Below are 14,408 nucleotides of genomic sequence, written 5' to 3'. Positions count from 1 at the left end.
TCCCGGGCTCCGGCGTCTCTTTATGGATGGGCTGCGCTGAACACCCCCGTCTTCCCCTCTCCGACACCCCCGCGGATGTTATCGCCTCTAGTGAAGCTCTCAGGGATGCAGCGAGGAGGGGTCGCGCCTGCATCCCTCTCTGTTCCCACGGGTACCGCTGGCCGTTTGCATCCCCGGGTGCGAGGGTCCTCTCCTCCTCCCTCCCCTCCCCAAAAGGCCGGGGCCGGGCTCGACACCTCGGGGCTGGTTTTTCCCAGGCTCGGGAGGGGGGTGGGAGCCGGTTGTTAGCAGGGTGCTGTTAACAGCCAGCAGGCAGGCGTGTGCGTGGGAAGGTTGGGGGCTGCGGGGGGGCCGAGCCCCGTCCCTCCTCCCAGCCCTCCCTTCGCCCTCTCCGACACCGACTCAGCCGACACCGAGCACCCACCTGCCAGTAACAAGCCCCACTTTTCACGGGATGTGGCAATAGCGGAAAATCTTGCCCCCCCCCCCCCCATACTAAAACCAGCCCTGTTTGTGCCACATCGGTACCGGTTTTCGCCTGCGCCATTCTCTCCTCCCCCCGCCTTCCTCTGTACCCAGCATCTGTTTTTTTTTTCTTTTTTCTTTTTTCTTTTTTTTTTTTTTTCAATTTCTTTTGGAGGCACACTTTCTTACTTCACAGTTTCACTTGAATCTCTGGGTTATCGGGGGTTGGCCTTGCTAAAAATACGGCCCAGCAGGAAGTCGGTGTGTGCTAAAGCAGCAACCCCTCCTCCCCGCACCCCCGCTCGCTTCAGACAGCCCCAAAAGTCAGAAAAAAAAAAAAAAAAAATAATCCCCCAAATTCTGCAGCTCTTGCACTCCTGTGGGCAGAGGTGTGTGTGTGGGGGCGGGGGGGCTGCAGATCCTGCTCTGGGGAACTGAGCATCACCCTCACCCAGATCCCCCCCCCCGAAAAGTCATAGGTACCCAAAAAGCTCTCCGGAGAAAGGAGGGTGGACAGCAAACCCTGCAAAGCCGCCTTCACGCAGCGCGCGGGGCTCAGGGCTGGGGCGCCGGTGGGTGCAGGGTTTGGTGCCTCTCGGTTTGTGTCTCTCCGCACCGCCCCACCCCCCGCCCTGTCCCTGGCACGGGGTCAGCGAAGGGGACCTGCGTCAGGCGCAGGAAGCCGTGCCACCCGCCGCTCGCCCGCGTATTTTCCTATTGCTCACCGGGCCGCGGTTTCGGCAGCGCGGGCGCTTCCCGGCAGCGATGCCGTCACCCCTTCTGCAGGCTGGCCCTGCCACCGCTCCCCCGCCAGGGACGGGGACATCCAACCAGGATGGGGACATTCAGCCAGGACGGGGCAGCACCCATTGCACCCAGGCACGGCTGGGTGCAGGGGGCCTGTTTGCTGCGAAACAGCCCAAATCTTGTGCTAAGCACCCACTGGGGGGGCCGGGGGCTGTGGCGTGGGGCTGGGATGCTGTTGCAAGGAGCAGGAGCCCCTTGGCAGGGGTAAAGGGTTGGCAGCGGGTGGGGGGGTGGTGGTGGTGGGGGGAATGCTGGGCACGGTGCAACACCCGGAGGGGGCTTAAAAAATAATAAGATAAAAATTAAAAAAAAAAAAAAAAAGATTAAAATAAAATAAAGTATAAAAGATAGAATAAAAAATAAAATAAAGTAAAATATAACATAATAAAATAAAATAAAATAAAATAAAATAAAATAAAATAAAATAAAATAAAATGATTAAAAAAATAAAATAAAATAAAATACATCCCACTGAGCCTTCAGGAGCGGGGGCAGGCAGCACACCATCCCTCCGGTTTGTCCCACACCAGACTCCCAGCCTCTCCCTCCTCCCTCCCTCCTCGTGGGCTGAAAAGTAAATAAATACAGGCATTAATAAACAAGAGGAAAACAAAAGCCAAGCCTGCTGCTCTCGCATACTTGGCGGGCTCGTCAGGCCAGCCTGCTTTCATCTGCGCCCCGGCGCTGCCGTGGGACGTCCTGTTTACTCTCGTCTGCTCGTGGCGGCTGATAAGGCGGCTGTACCTTTTGGAGAGCGATGGTCTGGGGACAAGCCGGCTTGGTGGGGACACTGCCGTCACATAGGGACCACCGTCCTGCCCAAGGGATGCTCCGGCACCGCACCTGGACAAAGGCTTTCCTGCTGCCCGGGTGGTTGCAGCATCACGGGTCGAGAGTAACACACTGCTTTAGTCCTTTTGCTGCTCCTCCACCTCCTTTATTTATTTTTATATTTTTTTTTTTTTTTTTTTTGCTTCATTTTACATTTGGGTTACTCGGAACTCTGGACTCCGCGTGACTCCCTGCGGTCCCAGCCTGGCTGTGGCTGCTCACCAGGGCGCTGGGTGTGCGGCGACGGGACCAACACCCGTCCTGGCACCGACGGGACGGACACCTGGCACCGACGGTGCCGATAAACAGTTGAGACTCGGGGTGGGACAGGACTGGTGGTGGCGGGTGTGTGTGTGTGTGTGTGTGTGTCAGGAGACAACAAAACTTGTGTGACTCGGCTCCAAGCGCCACTTCCAGCCGCTCTGGCCCAGCAAACTGGAATATTTGTGGGAAACGAACATAAAAGTGGACAAATTGCAGGGCCGGAGCGATGCATGCAGCACACCAGCTGCGGATTTGGGAGCCGCCTGGTCCAGGGCTGGGAGAGGAGAGCGCTGGATCCCCGTGGGGGGGGGGATGAGCTGTCCCCCCACCTCTGTGCAGCCAGAGGTGACTAAATCACCCCTCAGCATCCTCTGCCTTGGAGCGAGGGGCTGCCAAGCCCTGCGGCAGGTAGCGATGGCTTCAGCACGGCCGAGACGCAGCGCTGGGGGGCGCAGGGCAACTCCCCCCCCAGCAAAAGCAGCTCCCAGCCATCGCCCACATCCCCTTTATTTTTTTCACCTTTCTACTATTTCCCACCCCTGCATCACTTGCAGGTGGTTAAAAGAAATACAACCCCCGCCCCCAACCCTCCAAAGTTTTATTTTTCTCTTCCTGACTTTTAAGACCAGCCTTGAATCGATCAAAACCAATCCCCCCCCCCGCCACAGCCCCGGCCCTGGGGCTCCCACACCCGCCTCGGCCGCCCAGCTCTGCTCCCGTGGCCATTTGGCAAGCCAAGAGCGGAGGAGGAGATGAATTGAGCATCTTAAAAGCAGCTGGAAACGCTTCCCATGGCGCTGCCGGACGAGACCCACGGCGCTGCCGCACCGCTGTATGGCCCCGCTCCCAATCCTTCCCTCCTCCTCCTCGGCGGATGTGTCCTCCTCCATCCCCCCAAACCGGGGTGGCTTCACCGGGGTGGGGGGGGACAGTGTCGGTTTGTTCCTGCCCCCACTGAGGGGACAGCAGTGACATCACCCAGCAAAGCAGCGGCCAGCGCTGGGGGATGCTCCAGCCGCGTCCACATCAGCCTGGGGAGCCCCCCCTTTATTTAGAGGGGGGGACGACAGGACGGGCTGTTGAGTTCGAAGCCCCTCGGGGAGCGGGGGGGCCTGCTGGCTCCCTGCCCAAGCAGCCCACGGGCCCCAGAGCAGCCGCGTTTTGAGCGGGATCACGAGTGACCGGGTGATTTATGGGGTGCAAGCGCCAGGTCCCGCGGTGTTGCGCTGGTGGGAAGAGGAAGCGGGCGGGAGAAGGACCAGCATCTGCGACACCTCACAGTGAGAAGGGAGCTCTGCTGCCTCCCACTCCCCTCCGCGCACCGGGCTGGGATTAAAAATAAATGCCTGAGGAGGGATTTTTTGCTGAGGTCATGGTGAGAAACGCCGCCTGCGCCGGGCAAAGACCTTCCTGCCTGCAGAGCCGCGGCAAAGCGCCCTGCGTGCGGCAACGGAGACATCACCCACAGAAGGAAAAGTCCTTCTGCTCCTGCCGCCATCCGTCCTTACTCCACCAGGGCACAGCAGTGCGACCCGCTGCTCCATCACGGTGGCTGGACCCATGGCCCGAGGTGGCCACAGCCAGGCCACCCTCCCTCCTTCCCTGGCCACCAGAGCCGGTGAAGGCGGCTGGCAAACGTGTGGGATGGTCACGTCCCCCTGTACCGCGGCGCTGTGACCCCTGGAGTGGCTCCAGGCCGGGCTGCAATGGCGGGGTGCGGAGGAGCCCTGCCGAGCCCCGGGGTGCAGCGGGGCTGGACGGGCCCTGGGCCAGCAGCAGCATCTCTCCCCTCGCCCTTCCCGTGGCTGCCTCCTCTTGCAAACACTTCCAGCCGCCAAGAGCGGGACTTCAGCATCCCCATGTGGTCAGACAGATCGGAGTCTCCCTGTTTAGGCTTTTCTTTCAAGCCAAGGGGCCAGCGGGCGCTCGGCTGTCTGTCCTGGCCTCCCTCACCCTGAGAGGGGTGGCCATGACCCTGAAAGCAGACCTGCCGGGGCAGAGTGGGATGGGGTCATTCCTCGGGGACAAGGGTGCTTTAGAAGGGGTCAGAGGAGATGAGATGGGATTTCCTCTGCCTGCTGCCTTCCCTGGACACGTGGGGAGGCAGAGCCCCGACGAGACCCTGCCAAAGGAGAGCTGTGACTCCAGATCTCAGGTGCATCCGATGGAATGACGCTGGGCAGACCCAGGCTTCAGCATCACCAGCAGCCGCTGCACGCACAGTGCCACGTTCCGCAGAAAGCATCGCCCCGCCAAGTAGCACCTGCCGTTTCCCACCCCGAGAGGTGCCAGGAGGTGGGGACATGTAGCCCGTACCTGCGTCCCAGCGAGCACGCCGCAACCACCGGCTTTGCCTGCCGGTTTTCCAGCCGCCAACCCACCGGCAGCTCCGGGAGGCAGTGCTCCTGTTAGCACAGCTCAGCACACCACAGAGCAAAGAAGTTTGAAAGCATCTCCCCAGGGCACACCTCCCTGCTTTATCTCCCAGGACAGAGATCTAACGGACCACTACTGAAGGCTGATGAGAAGGCAAGGTTTATTCAAACACATCCTTCACCCTCCCCTCTGGTTTCTGCCGGCTCCTGGTTGCTCCGGGGAGAGCCATACCCTGCTCCGGCCGGGACAGGCAGCGGAGCAGCAGGGCGAGCGAAGCCTGCGGCTGCTGGAAAGCACTGGGAAAGGTCACCGCAGGTGGCTTTTGCACGTTCCCAGCCCTGGTGGGAGTCTGTAAACCTTGTAAAATATTTACGTGCTGACTCCGATGGGGGCTTGATTTTCCTTTGCGCCGTCCGATTCCCTTCACTGCTCCCCAAGCCCTTGGCACCGGAGAGCAGGTTTAATCAGCTCACGTCCGGGATGAAGACGGAAAACGTGGGTTCCTCTTTTAGGGGTGGGAAAGAAAAGAAGGGAGGCAAATCTGTCAGTTATTAGTGAAGGGAGGAAAACTGGTGTCTGTCGAGATTCACAGCAGTGAGGGCGAAAGGCAGCAAAGAGCCCTCTGTGGTTCTGCACTGCACCGACGGGCAGGACTCGAGGGCAAGGGTGTGGGTTTCAGTCACATAAATACACACAGCACACGAAAAACCCCACAGCATTCACCGACAGAGCTACAGCCTCGCTGAGAGCCGTGCGGCCTCCCAGGGAAGCGGCACGTACCCGGGCACACACACTCTCCCAGGGGAGCGGGGCCGGGGCAGCGGCACCGAGGAGGAGGGTGGCCGGGAGCCCCGCTCAGGTGGCAGGGCTGCAGGACACTGTCCCCTCCCAGGGGCCTTCAAACTGGCTCTGCCACTTAGCGGTGACATCCAGGACCGTCAGCTGGTCTTTACAGCATCACTGCGTAGTTTGGGAGCTTTCTGCCTTGACCCATGGCTGGATTAAGAGCACTCAGCACAGTCGGAGGTACCTGCTGTCACCAAACACCATGAGGGGGCTTTTCCATGTCCCTTCCCACCCCACGGTGGCTTCCTCTCCCCCAGAAGCCCTGCACTCCTGCGTGAGGAGCTGCTCTGCTCCCCCGTCCCTCCTCCTAGGGGTCGAGTTCAGGTGCGGGGGTGTCCGGCAGCACGAGGTGCTGTTTGGCTTTACCGCGGTTCGGGGGGCACTTTCCCAAAGACCCGCAGCCGGTCAGCGAGGGGCCGAGGTTGGGGGCAAGAGCAGCGCAGGACGGGGGCAGGAGACCAGTCCCTCCCTTCGACTGGCAGCATCAGGCAGAAAACAGATCGAGAGAGTTACAGGAAGGCGGAGGTTTCGGCTCACCGCTTGCCAGTGAGGCGGCAGAGTGGGCCTGCCATCAGAGAACAGAACAAAGGAAGAACTAAAAAGAAACCCGCGGTAGCCCAGGGCAGAGCCGAGCCCACGCCGAGCTGCAGCGCCGGCTCCTCCGGCGCCCGTGTGCCGCTACCGGAGGCGCAGACATGCATTTCACCGAAGAGCGATGCCTTCGCGGTAGCTGATATGGGGGGTGTACCCCCCCTGCCCCCATACCGTTTTTCCACACTTTTTGTTCTTTTGCTGGTGAAAATGAACTGCTCGCGTCCGCTGCTGCTCGGGGTGTGGGGGGGTATCCCATGCCACGCAACGTGCACAGGGTGAACATCTCCATGGGCTGATGGACACGTCCCCCAAGTGCTCCAGCATCTTCTGCAGCGGTGCCTGTGGCCCCAGAGGTCCCTGGTACGGGGACGGCCCCACAGCCCGGCTCTGTGCCCCCATCCAGGCTCCAAAACCTCACCTGGGGGGGAGGGGGAAAAGCCACCTTCTTTCTAAAGCAGGATTAGAGCAGCTTCCCATGGAGGAAACGTCCACGTTAATCATTTTTCTTCAGAGGTTCTTTTGGGGCTGCCCAATTTTAACAGTCCAGTCTTCAAATGGGATTAGAAATCCCGAAGTCTGGGATTTCTAACAGCAACCAGGGCAGGCCCCGAGACCTGTGAGCAAAGGAAAACGCAGCCCCGCCACCACCCGGGAGCACGCTTCGTCTCACCCCCAGCACTGACACCAAGAATTCGATTTCTGAAGTACAGGGCACTCGGGTTCCCGCTCCTCTTATCCTCCGCCATTAGACTTTATGGCTCTATCACCCAGCCTCACCTCATGGATCTACCACAATGTAGGAAAGGGAACAAAAATTCAAGCAGATTTATGAAAAGGGAAACCAAAGGAAAAAAAAAAAAAAAAGAAAAGAAGACTCAATAAATAGGAGCAGTGGTTTTAAGTCGTTTATTTTTAAAACATGAAACCCAAGCTGAATAGAAACCACAGAAATTACATTTAGGTTTTTTGTTTAGTATTTGCAAACCAAAAAGTTACAGTAAAAAATAGCTACATTACAATCAATAGAACTACAGAATTAAAAGTAAAGATACAAAAATGGGCTCAATCCTCTTTAACCCTCACAATTTAAAAACATTTTGGGTAAGTGCAGGAACACTTGAAAGAAACTAGCAGGTCCAAAGTTTTAAAAAAAATTATATATATTTATATATTATATATGTATATAAAGTGGTATGATATACAACCATTATGGTTAAGAAGAAAAAACAGAAAAGTTACAAAAAGGCCAGGTACATGTTCACCATTAGGTTTCTGTGCACAGTGTCCAAGAAAATAAACTTCCCTCTGAATGATGTGAATAAAACTCATGGGGCCTCCCGTTATCAAGGGACCTGAGGCACGCGACGTGAGGGCTGGGCACCTGGACCCAATGCAGAGGACAATGAAAGAAACGAAGCTTTTCTGGGACTTCAGCGGCCTCCTGGGTGGAAGCCGCTGGAGAAGTCTTGGGGTGAGATTAGAGGAGGAACAGGAAGGAAGGAGTTGGGAATTGCATAGTGAGGAGCGATGTGGTATCAAATATGCAGAGCACCTAAGAGCTTCATGCTACAGTTATCCTCTTTAGGAAAGGAATATTTTGAACTTTCTGGTTGTACATCAATTTATGTTCCACTTTGTTCACGCATGCAGGCACAGGGGCTGGGCAAGCACCCGGGAGCTCACCAGTTACCACCAGTAACCCGACCCTTCTCTCTCCCAGCTGGGCAACACACTCACCATCAGGGCTGGGCAGGAGATCCTGCTCTCCCCCGCCACCAAAAGCACTGATTACTCGCTACCAAAAACATCCCACGCTTCTGCCGGGCCTCCTGGAATGACTAGGGAAGCCATCCATAGCACGCACACGAACAACTTCTAGAAAAGGGGAGTAGGCTGTGATGAAAGAAGCCACCTGGTTACAGGTACAGATTAAGTCTTGTCGGGTCTCTTCTCTCAAGGCATCAGATCTACTCCTTGGTATCTGCCCGGAGGGCTCTTCCCCTCCCACGCAGAGATGCTCCCTTAGTTACACCAGCAGCCTTGGCGAGTTGGGGAAGACCCCGGCTTCTCCTTGGTCCCCAGGTAGGAAGTACTTCAAAGACACCTCCCCTCCCTAGCTAAAGGAAAACCCACCCACCCCATCTACTCCCCAGTCGGGTGGGGGGGAGCTAGAATCAACAAGCCAAGACACTTCTCTCCTCTTCAAAGGGCTCAGCGTGGTATCGCAGTTGCTGCTAGGAGGAGGGGAAGGCGGGACCAGAAGTGAAGCATGGGTTTATCCACACAGGGGCCTGTACCTTGCTCTTACGGGCATCGCCCGGCTCCCGTCCGCTGTCACCCTGCAGCACCCACAGCTCTCGTGAGCGATGGCTGAGCAGCCCCCCGAGACACGGTTTACTCTCGGAAAGGCCAGACTTTGCATGTATGTTCAGGGAACTGCGATGGAAATCCTGGCTTAGGATCACTTAAAACCCCATGCACTGTGTCCCCCTCAAAGCACTCAAATCCTTGCATCTTGGCTGAGATGACTGTACACGGAAAAATTAACACCTATCAAATGGAGAAAACTGAAAAAGGACAGGAGGGGAAGGGAGCACTCCATCCTTCACATTTGGATACATGGATGCACGCTAAAAATCTTAGCTTGAACCCTTTTATCAGCACATAAAATGAACTCAGTTTAATAATACATACAGGATACAAACACTACAGTTATATTCCCAAGACAGCACAAGAAATTCACAGCCAAGTCTCGATTCGATTTCCTTTACAATTACAATGCAGTCTTGAACACTGGACACGAGAGTCCAACATGCTATTTACATTTCACATTGTGGAGATGTTTGTGTGCTTGGAAGAGTTCTCAGTTCCAAAAGAAAGTGTCACTCACACATGATGATGCAGTGGAAATAAACCAAGCCAACCAGACAAGCCCATGACCACATTTGTGCTTCTGAAAAGGTAACATGAAGTGTCTTCACCAATGCAGTCGCCTTCAAGCGGACAAGCTGCCTTCCATTTCGCAGTCAGCAAGGCGTCCAGAGGCCAGTCTCATCTCCCCTGAATTCTGGACCCTTTTGCTAGCAACCAGTAACACGAGTAACGTTCCGATAAGGTCAGCTGGGACACACCAAGTGATATGGCCTTGGCATTTTGTCACATTAAAAACAGAGAGACACAATGGAAGAGAGAGAGAAGTCTCTACAGCTTTACCTCCTACAGCTTGAAGAGTTTGGACTCCCTCAACCATGAATGCCATCTAGAACAGATGAGTCTTCGCCAGATAGCACCTGCTGTTCACCCGAGAGGGAGGCACTGAGTCTGGGAGATCTTGGCTTTGGAAAGTCCCCTCCTCAGACAAAATGTGACCATATGGATGGGGCTGATTACGCCGCAGCCATAAGAGTAGGCAAAGGCCATCTGTTCTTCAGCAGATCTGTTCAGACCAGCCTGCAGAAATGCCACACTGTTGCTCAAGGTTCCAGTAAAAAGAAAAAAAAAGAAAAAAAAAAAGAAAAGAAAAAGTAGCAATAATAACAATAAACCAAAAGAAACCCATTTGTCTGTGTTTCCTATCCAGCGCTCTGCACAGCATGCAGCGGGGCAGCAGAGTTCCAGGATGCTTTACAAAAGTGCAATATCCATGTCAAGTAAAGGAAGTGCTGGCTGGACAAAGGTACACAGCTCACACCGCAGTCACGTTATGCTGGCCTCCGGAGAGCAAAATGTTATCTCCGTAACATTCTTTCCAGTTATATTTTGAAGTCACAGAGCACGTATCTCCACATCTGTGCCTTGCTGCAAGCCCCAAACGTTGTCAGCAGTTGTCCCGGGTGTTTTGAGTGGCTACGCCGAACCTTGGAAGGAAGCAGGTCAAGGTGGCTGCTCCATTAGATGCTGCAAACAAAAAGGCATAGGCTCGCTCCCCCGCTACCCCTGCTGGCACAGACGATACCACTGTGACAATTTAGATCCAACCCAAAGTGCAGCCACACGCATGTTCAGGATGCATTCTGTATATCAGAAAAATCAATATACAGAAGCACTTGTTTTCACGGGTTCCCCACACCCTCCAGCCTCCAAAACACTTGCCTTCAATGAGTAGGACCGGGCCACAGGTTTTAGGGCAGCTTCCCTAAAACTGATAGCGTAAGTAACAATCCGAGCACGTCCTTGCAAAGAGAGATGATGGCAGAACAACTCAGTCTTGATAAGGATTATATGGCTCTTGCATCTTTCTTCCAAGCAAGGGGGAGGTTCAGTTCCCCCCAGACAGCAGTGTGCTTTGGGCCCTGCAAGCTAACCATGCCACGTGCTTGCACACCCCCGTCTCCTGGTAGGCTTTAAGACAGGGTGGAAAACCTGGTGCTCGTGAGCCACAGTGTCCCTCCATATCACCTGTGACTACATTTCCCTGCCCTTGTTATTGATAACACAGAGGTATGTTTCAGTGTGAAGCCCATCAAACGTGTCTGAAAGGGCGTACTCAGTCCTGAGCAAGAAAATCCTGCTTCCAGAGATTTATAGTGAAGTGTGAAGTTTCCTCCAAAACCTTCTCTTCCTGTCTGCATGGCGGTGCCTCCTCCCTGTCACCCTCACTCCTTTGAATGGTAATAGCTGGCCTACAGCTTTTCCAGTCTAGTAGTGGTTTCTATCGTAAGAGGAGTCTCAAAGCTTGCTCTTCGACAAGAGCTGGTACCATTTTACAGCAGATATCATCATCCTAGTTAGCCACCTGCTCGGAGCAGTTCCTACCTCACTGCAAGAAGGCAACTGACTTGAGTAAAGGCAGATTGGTAGATTCTGTGCCCCGTTCAGCAAACGTGGGGTAGACAGACATCGAGTCTGAACATCGCCGAGGCGAAGACTAACTGCCTCTGCCAATGGCTCAATTCCAGTTCGAGAGACGTTTCCCCACTTTATTTACTCTGCCAGTTATTTAATATAATGCTCAGCAACTACACTAAGATGCCCCTGCTCAGAGGTAAAAAGACAAAAAGGAACATCGAAGCTACCCTACTGAAAGGGCAGTATTCGACAGTACCTCCGAAGAGGCGGTCTCCTCTTCCAGTAGGAAGCTGTCAGTGCCCTTTGGAGCACTGCTCTTCAGTGGAAGGTACAGCACCAATGGAGGATGTTGCCCTCTGCAGGCACCCAGCTGCCCCTTTGCAAGCCTTGTTCTGCCTCATGGCGAGAAAAATGCCTTACATGTGCCTTAATACGGTCAGATAGTGGTTAGCAACATGTCTTGAAAAACAAAACAAAATAAAATAGAATAAAATAAAAACCTGTTCTGACAGTCACAATGTTCTTCAGATGTCATTTGGGTTTCTGATTCTGGAACACAGAAGAAGATATACTGACAATCTTGTGAGTTTGTTAGGACTGAGGCTCTAAAAACCTCCTTCAGTGCCAGCTCAGCAACCCTGTGCTGTAAATTATGACTTTAAAAAAGAAAAAAAAGAAAAGAAAAAGTCCAGCAGAGTTCACAGGTCACTCCTGCAGGGAGAACTTGCATTTGCTCTAAATCCACTGGTGCTTCCAGTCTCTCTTGCTTCTTTTTTTTTTTTTTTTTGCAAGCTGACTGTCCCATAAAATCTAGCATCAGAGAGCTGAAACTCTTTAGTGCAAAAATACCCCCCATAAAGTCTTACAAGTCTTTTCCTGGAAAAATTTGGCACCAAGTGGGTGGCTGGCTCCTGTTTGCTCTGTGTGTCGGCCTCGTAAAGACAGCACCCAGAACACCATCTGCAAGTACCTGGGCTCCCCTGGTGGAGCAGCGAGGTCAGGTTCAGAGCAATGGACTGGTGCCAGGAGTCCCCTGCTCCTCCTCGAGAATTCACAGGCCAGATACAGTGGGAAAGAAAAAAGCATTTTCTTAATGGATTTAAAAAAAAAGTTAACCAGGGTAGTGGAATGGTTTGCTCTAGAAGAGCCCCAGGCTCCCGAATTACAGTGGATATAGTGACACCATCAGGCAGGGGTTTCCCTCCTCCCTCGCACAGGGCACCAGACCAGAGGACTCCCAAAATGCTGCATCGTGCTTTGACTCAGCATTCCCGCATTGTACGACAGTCATTGGCACCGAGCCTCTGCTTCTTCAGTGTTTCTCTGAGACTGATGATCCCACTGCAGAAGTGAAGAAGATCTACCACCGTCTTTCACCGAGTCCCTCTGGGAAACAGAAGGGGGGGAAAAAGGGGGGCAGAAGATATTCACCAACTTTTTCTGATAAGCTACTCTGATAGAGTTGGCCCCAGGCAGGTGGACCCGGTTTCTTGCCTGGGTGCTCCCAGTTGCTTGCCTGCACGTGCTTGCTCTCTCTCGCACATCAGGTACAACAAGGTGAAGGCTTAAATTCAGAAGGGGCTTCTGCTCCAATGGGCAGGAACCAGGTTGGAGGGTGGTCTGGACTGGAGAAACAGAAGGAGCTGCACTGGATTTTGGGCAGAACAGCAGGATTGTTCTACGAGGACAGCACAGGGGCACAGCAGTTGGCACATTGTTTAGTCTGACTGCACGTGTGGGTTTTGTTTTTTTGCTTTTGCTTTTTCATTTTAATGCACACTGCCAGCATCTGGACGAGGTTGGTTGGTGGCGAGGTATTTGGCTCTCATGCTGGAGGTGTACTGGAGGAAGATAAGACAAGAAGAAAAAAAAAAACAAAAACAAACAGAACAGAAAAGTAAGTCAGAATGACTAATGCAAACACTGAACCACAGATTACGACCACCTCCCAGCACAAACTGGTCTGTATTTACAGCAAGCATGTCAAGGAGCTGCTGGCTCGGTCTGACAAGGAAAGTTTCACGAGTCACTGCATAGTCTACTCTGAGTCGGCCTGCTGCAAGGATGCCGGCCAGGTCAGTGCAGGTGGGCTAATGATTTATCCAGGCTCTCTACAGAGAAGGAAATTCAGTAGTCATTGAGACGAGATATGCCATACTTTGCTTGGGAGAAGAGAGGGAAATGGAAACCATGCAGAAAACCCGCCTCACACCTTCATCCTCTCTTAGTCATGTTATTGCTTTCAACCATGCCGGAAAAGGAGGTTGAAAAGGGAATGAGATTGCCCTGCATTCTTACGTTGCATTTTACGGCAACGAAGGCATCATAAGACTGCATGCATCACAGATGGGCAGTTTGAAAGAAAAGTGTGGAAGAACGAGTCTCTGAACAATTTACGCCCAAGAAAGAACAGACCCTGTCAGGCTGGAAACAGGTCGCCATCAAACAAGACGATATTAGCTAACAGTTATCAGATGGGTAATAATCCACTGAGGCTTGGGGTCCAACAAGCGTACTGTGCAGCAGTAGACAAGACTCCAGCTTGGGGGGAGAAGAGAAAGTCAGAAAGACGAGAGGTTGTTTTCCTTGCGGGGGGAGTTGTTTTTTCTTATTTTCTGTTTTATTCTAAGCAAGGTAATCCAAAACAGCTCCCAGAAGCCACTGAGGCAACATATGCCATTCAGCTTTGAATAACAAGCTGAAAAGCATGTAAATAATACCCAGCAGAAAGAACAAAAGACTTTTTGCCTCTTTGTGCCAATGTGTTCAATACCTTCATCATGACCACATTACTGCTTCTGGGACTCTGCTACCATGATACTAACAACCAAGCAACGAGGACAGACATTTTATTCATCTTTTTATACCAGCTGGAGCTTGAATAATTCTATAATACCGACATCTTACTTCCCAAGAGTGCTCTTCAGCGTACTGACTTTTTATCACCTTTAAAACCGAACCACATAAAATAGCCGGTTAAACTGGCAAAGAGACAACTGAAAGGCAGTTCCACCCCAGGAGGTATGATTTATCTTGCCCACTGGGAAAGAACATTATGAGGCATCTTTAGGCTCTCAAAAGCTCAGCTGTCCAAAGGGGTTTTCAGAGAATTAACAGTATTTTATCAGTTTGCCTTCAAAGACTGACCCGGGCTGAACCTCTGCACAATAGAAGAGAGAAACTGCTCCTTTGGCAGAGCTGACCCCATCGGCACAAGATGAAGACACCTGTGGCTTATTTGCACACTCGTCTCTTAGTGTCTTCCATAATTGGAAAAGTTTCAGCTGAACATGGATCTTAATATAAAAGTCTGTCCCAGAAATGGCATCTATATTTAGAAGACAAAGGGTACACCTGTTCTTTCTCTTTTTGAGATGTATTTTTTTTTGCCAGTGAGAAGGAAAAAGGTAGAAAATACCAAGCTGAGCCCATTTTAG

The 14,408-nt window shown here is 52.9% G+C and overlaps 1 protein-coding gene across 3 annotated transcripts in view; it reads right to left on the bottom strand.

The window, feature by feature from the left end:
- Positions 1-12,078: 12,078 nt before the first annotated feature.
- The window catches only part of TTYH3 (tweety family member 3), a 74,663-nt gene continuing 72,333 nt past the window's right edge, over positions 12,079-14,408 (bottom strand). For all 3 annotated transcript variants that reach the window (XM_063343078.1, XM_063343076.1, XM_063343077.1), the window contains one exon: positions 12,079-12,812. In XM_063343078.1, the coding sequence (XP_063199148.1) occupies positions 12,797-12,812 (16 nt within the window). In that variant the 3' untranslated portion in view covers positions 12,079-12,796. The remainder of the gene's footprint in view (positions 12,813-14,408) is intronic.

Source organism: Chroicocephalus ridibundus, chromosome 8, assembly GCF_963924245.1.
Source record: "Chroicocephalus ridibundus chromosome 8, bChrRid1.1, whole genome shotgun sequence".
Classification (NCBI taxonomy): domain Eukaryota; kingdom Metazoa; phylum Chordata; class Aves; order Charadriiformes; family Laridae; genus Chroicocephalus; species Chroicocephalus ridibundus.
This window is presented reverse-complemented; position numbering and strand designations above follow the sequence as displayed.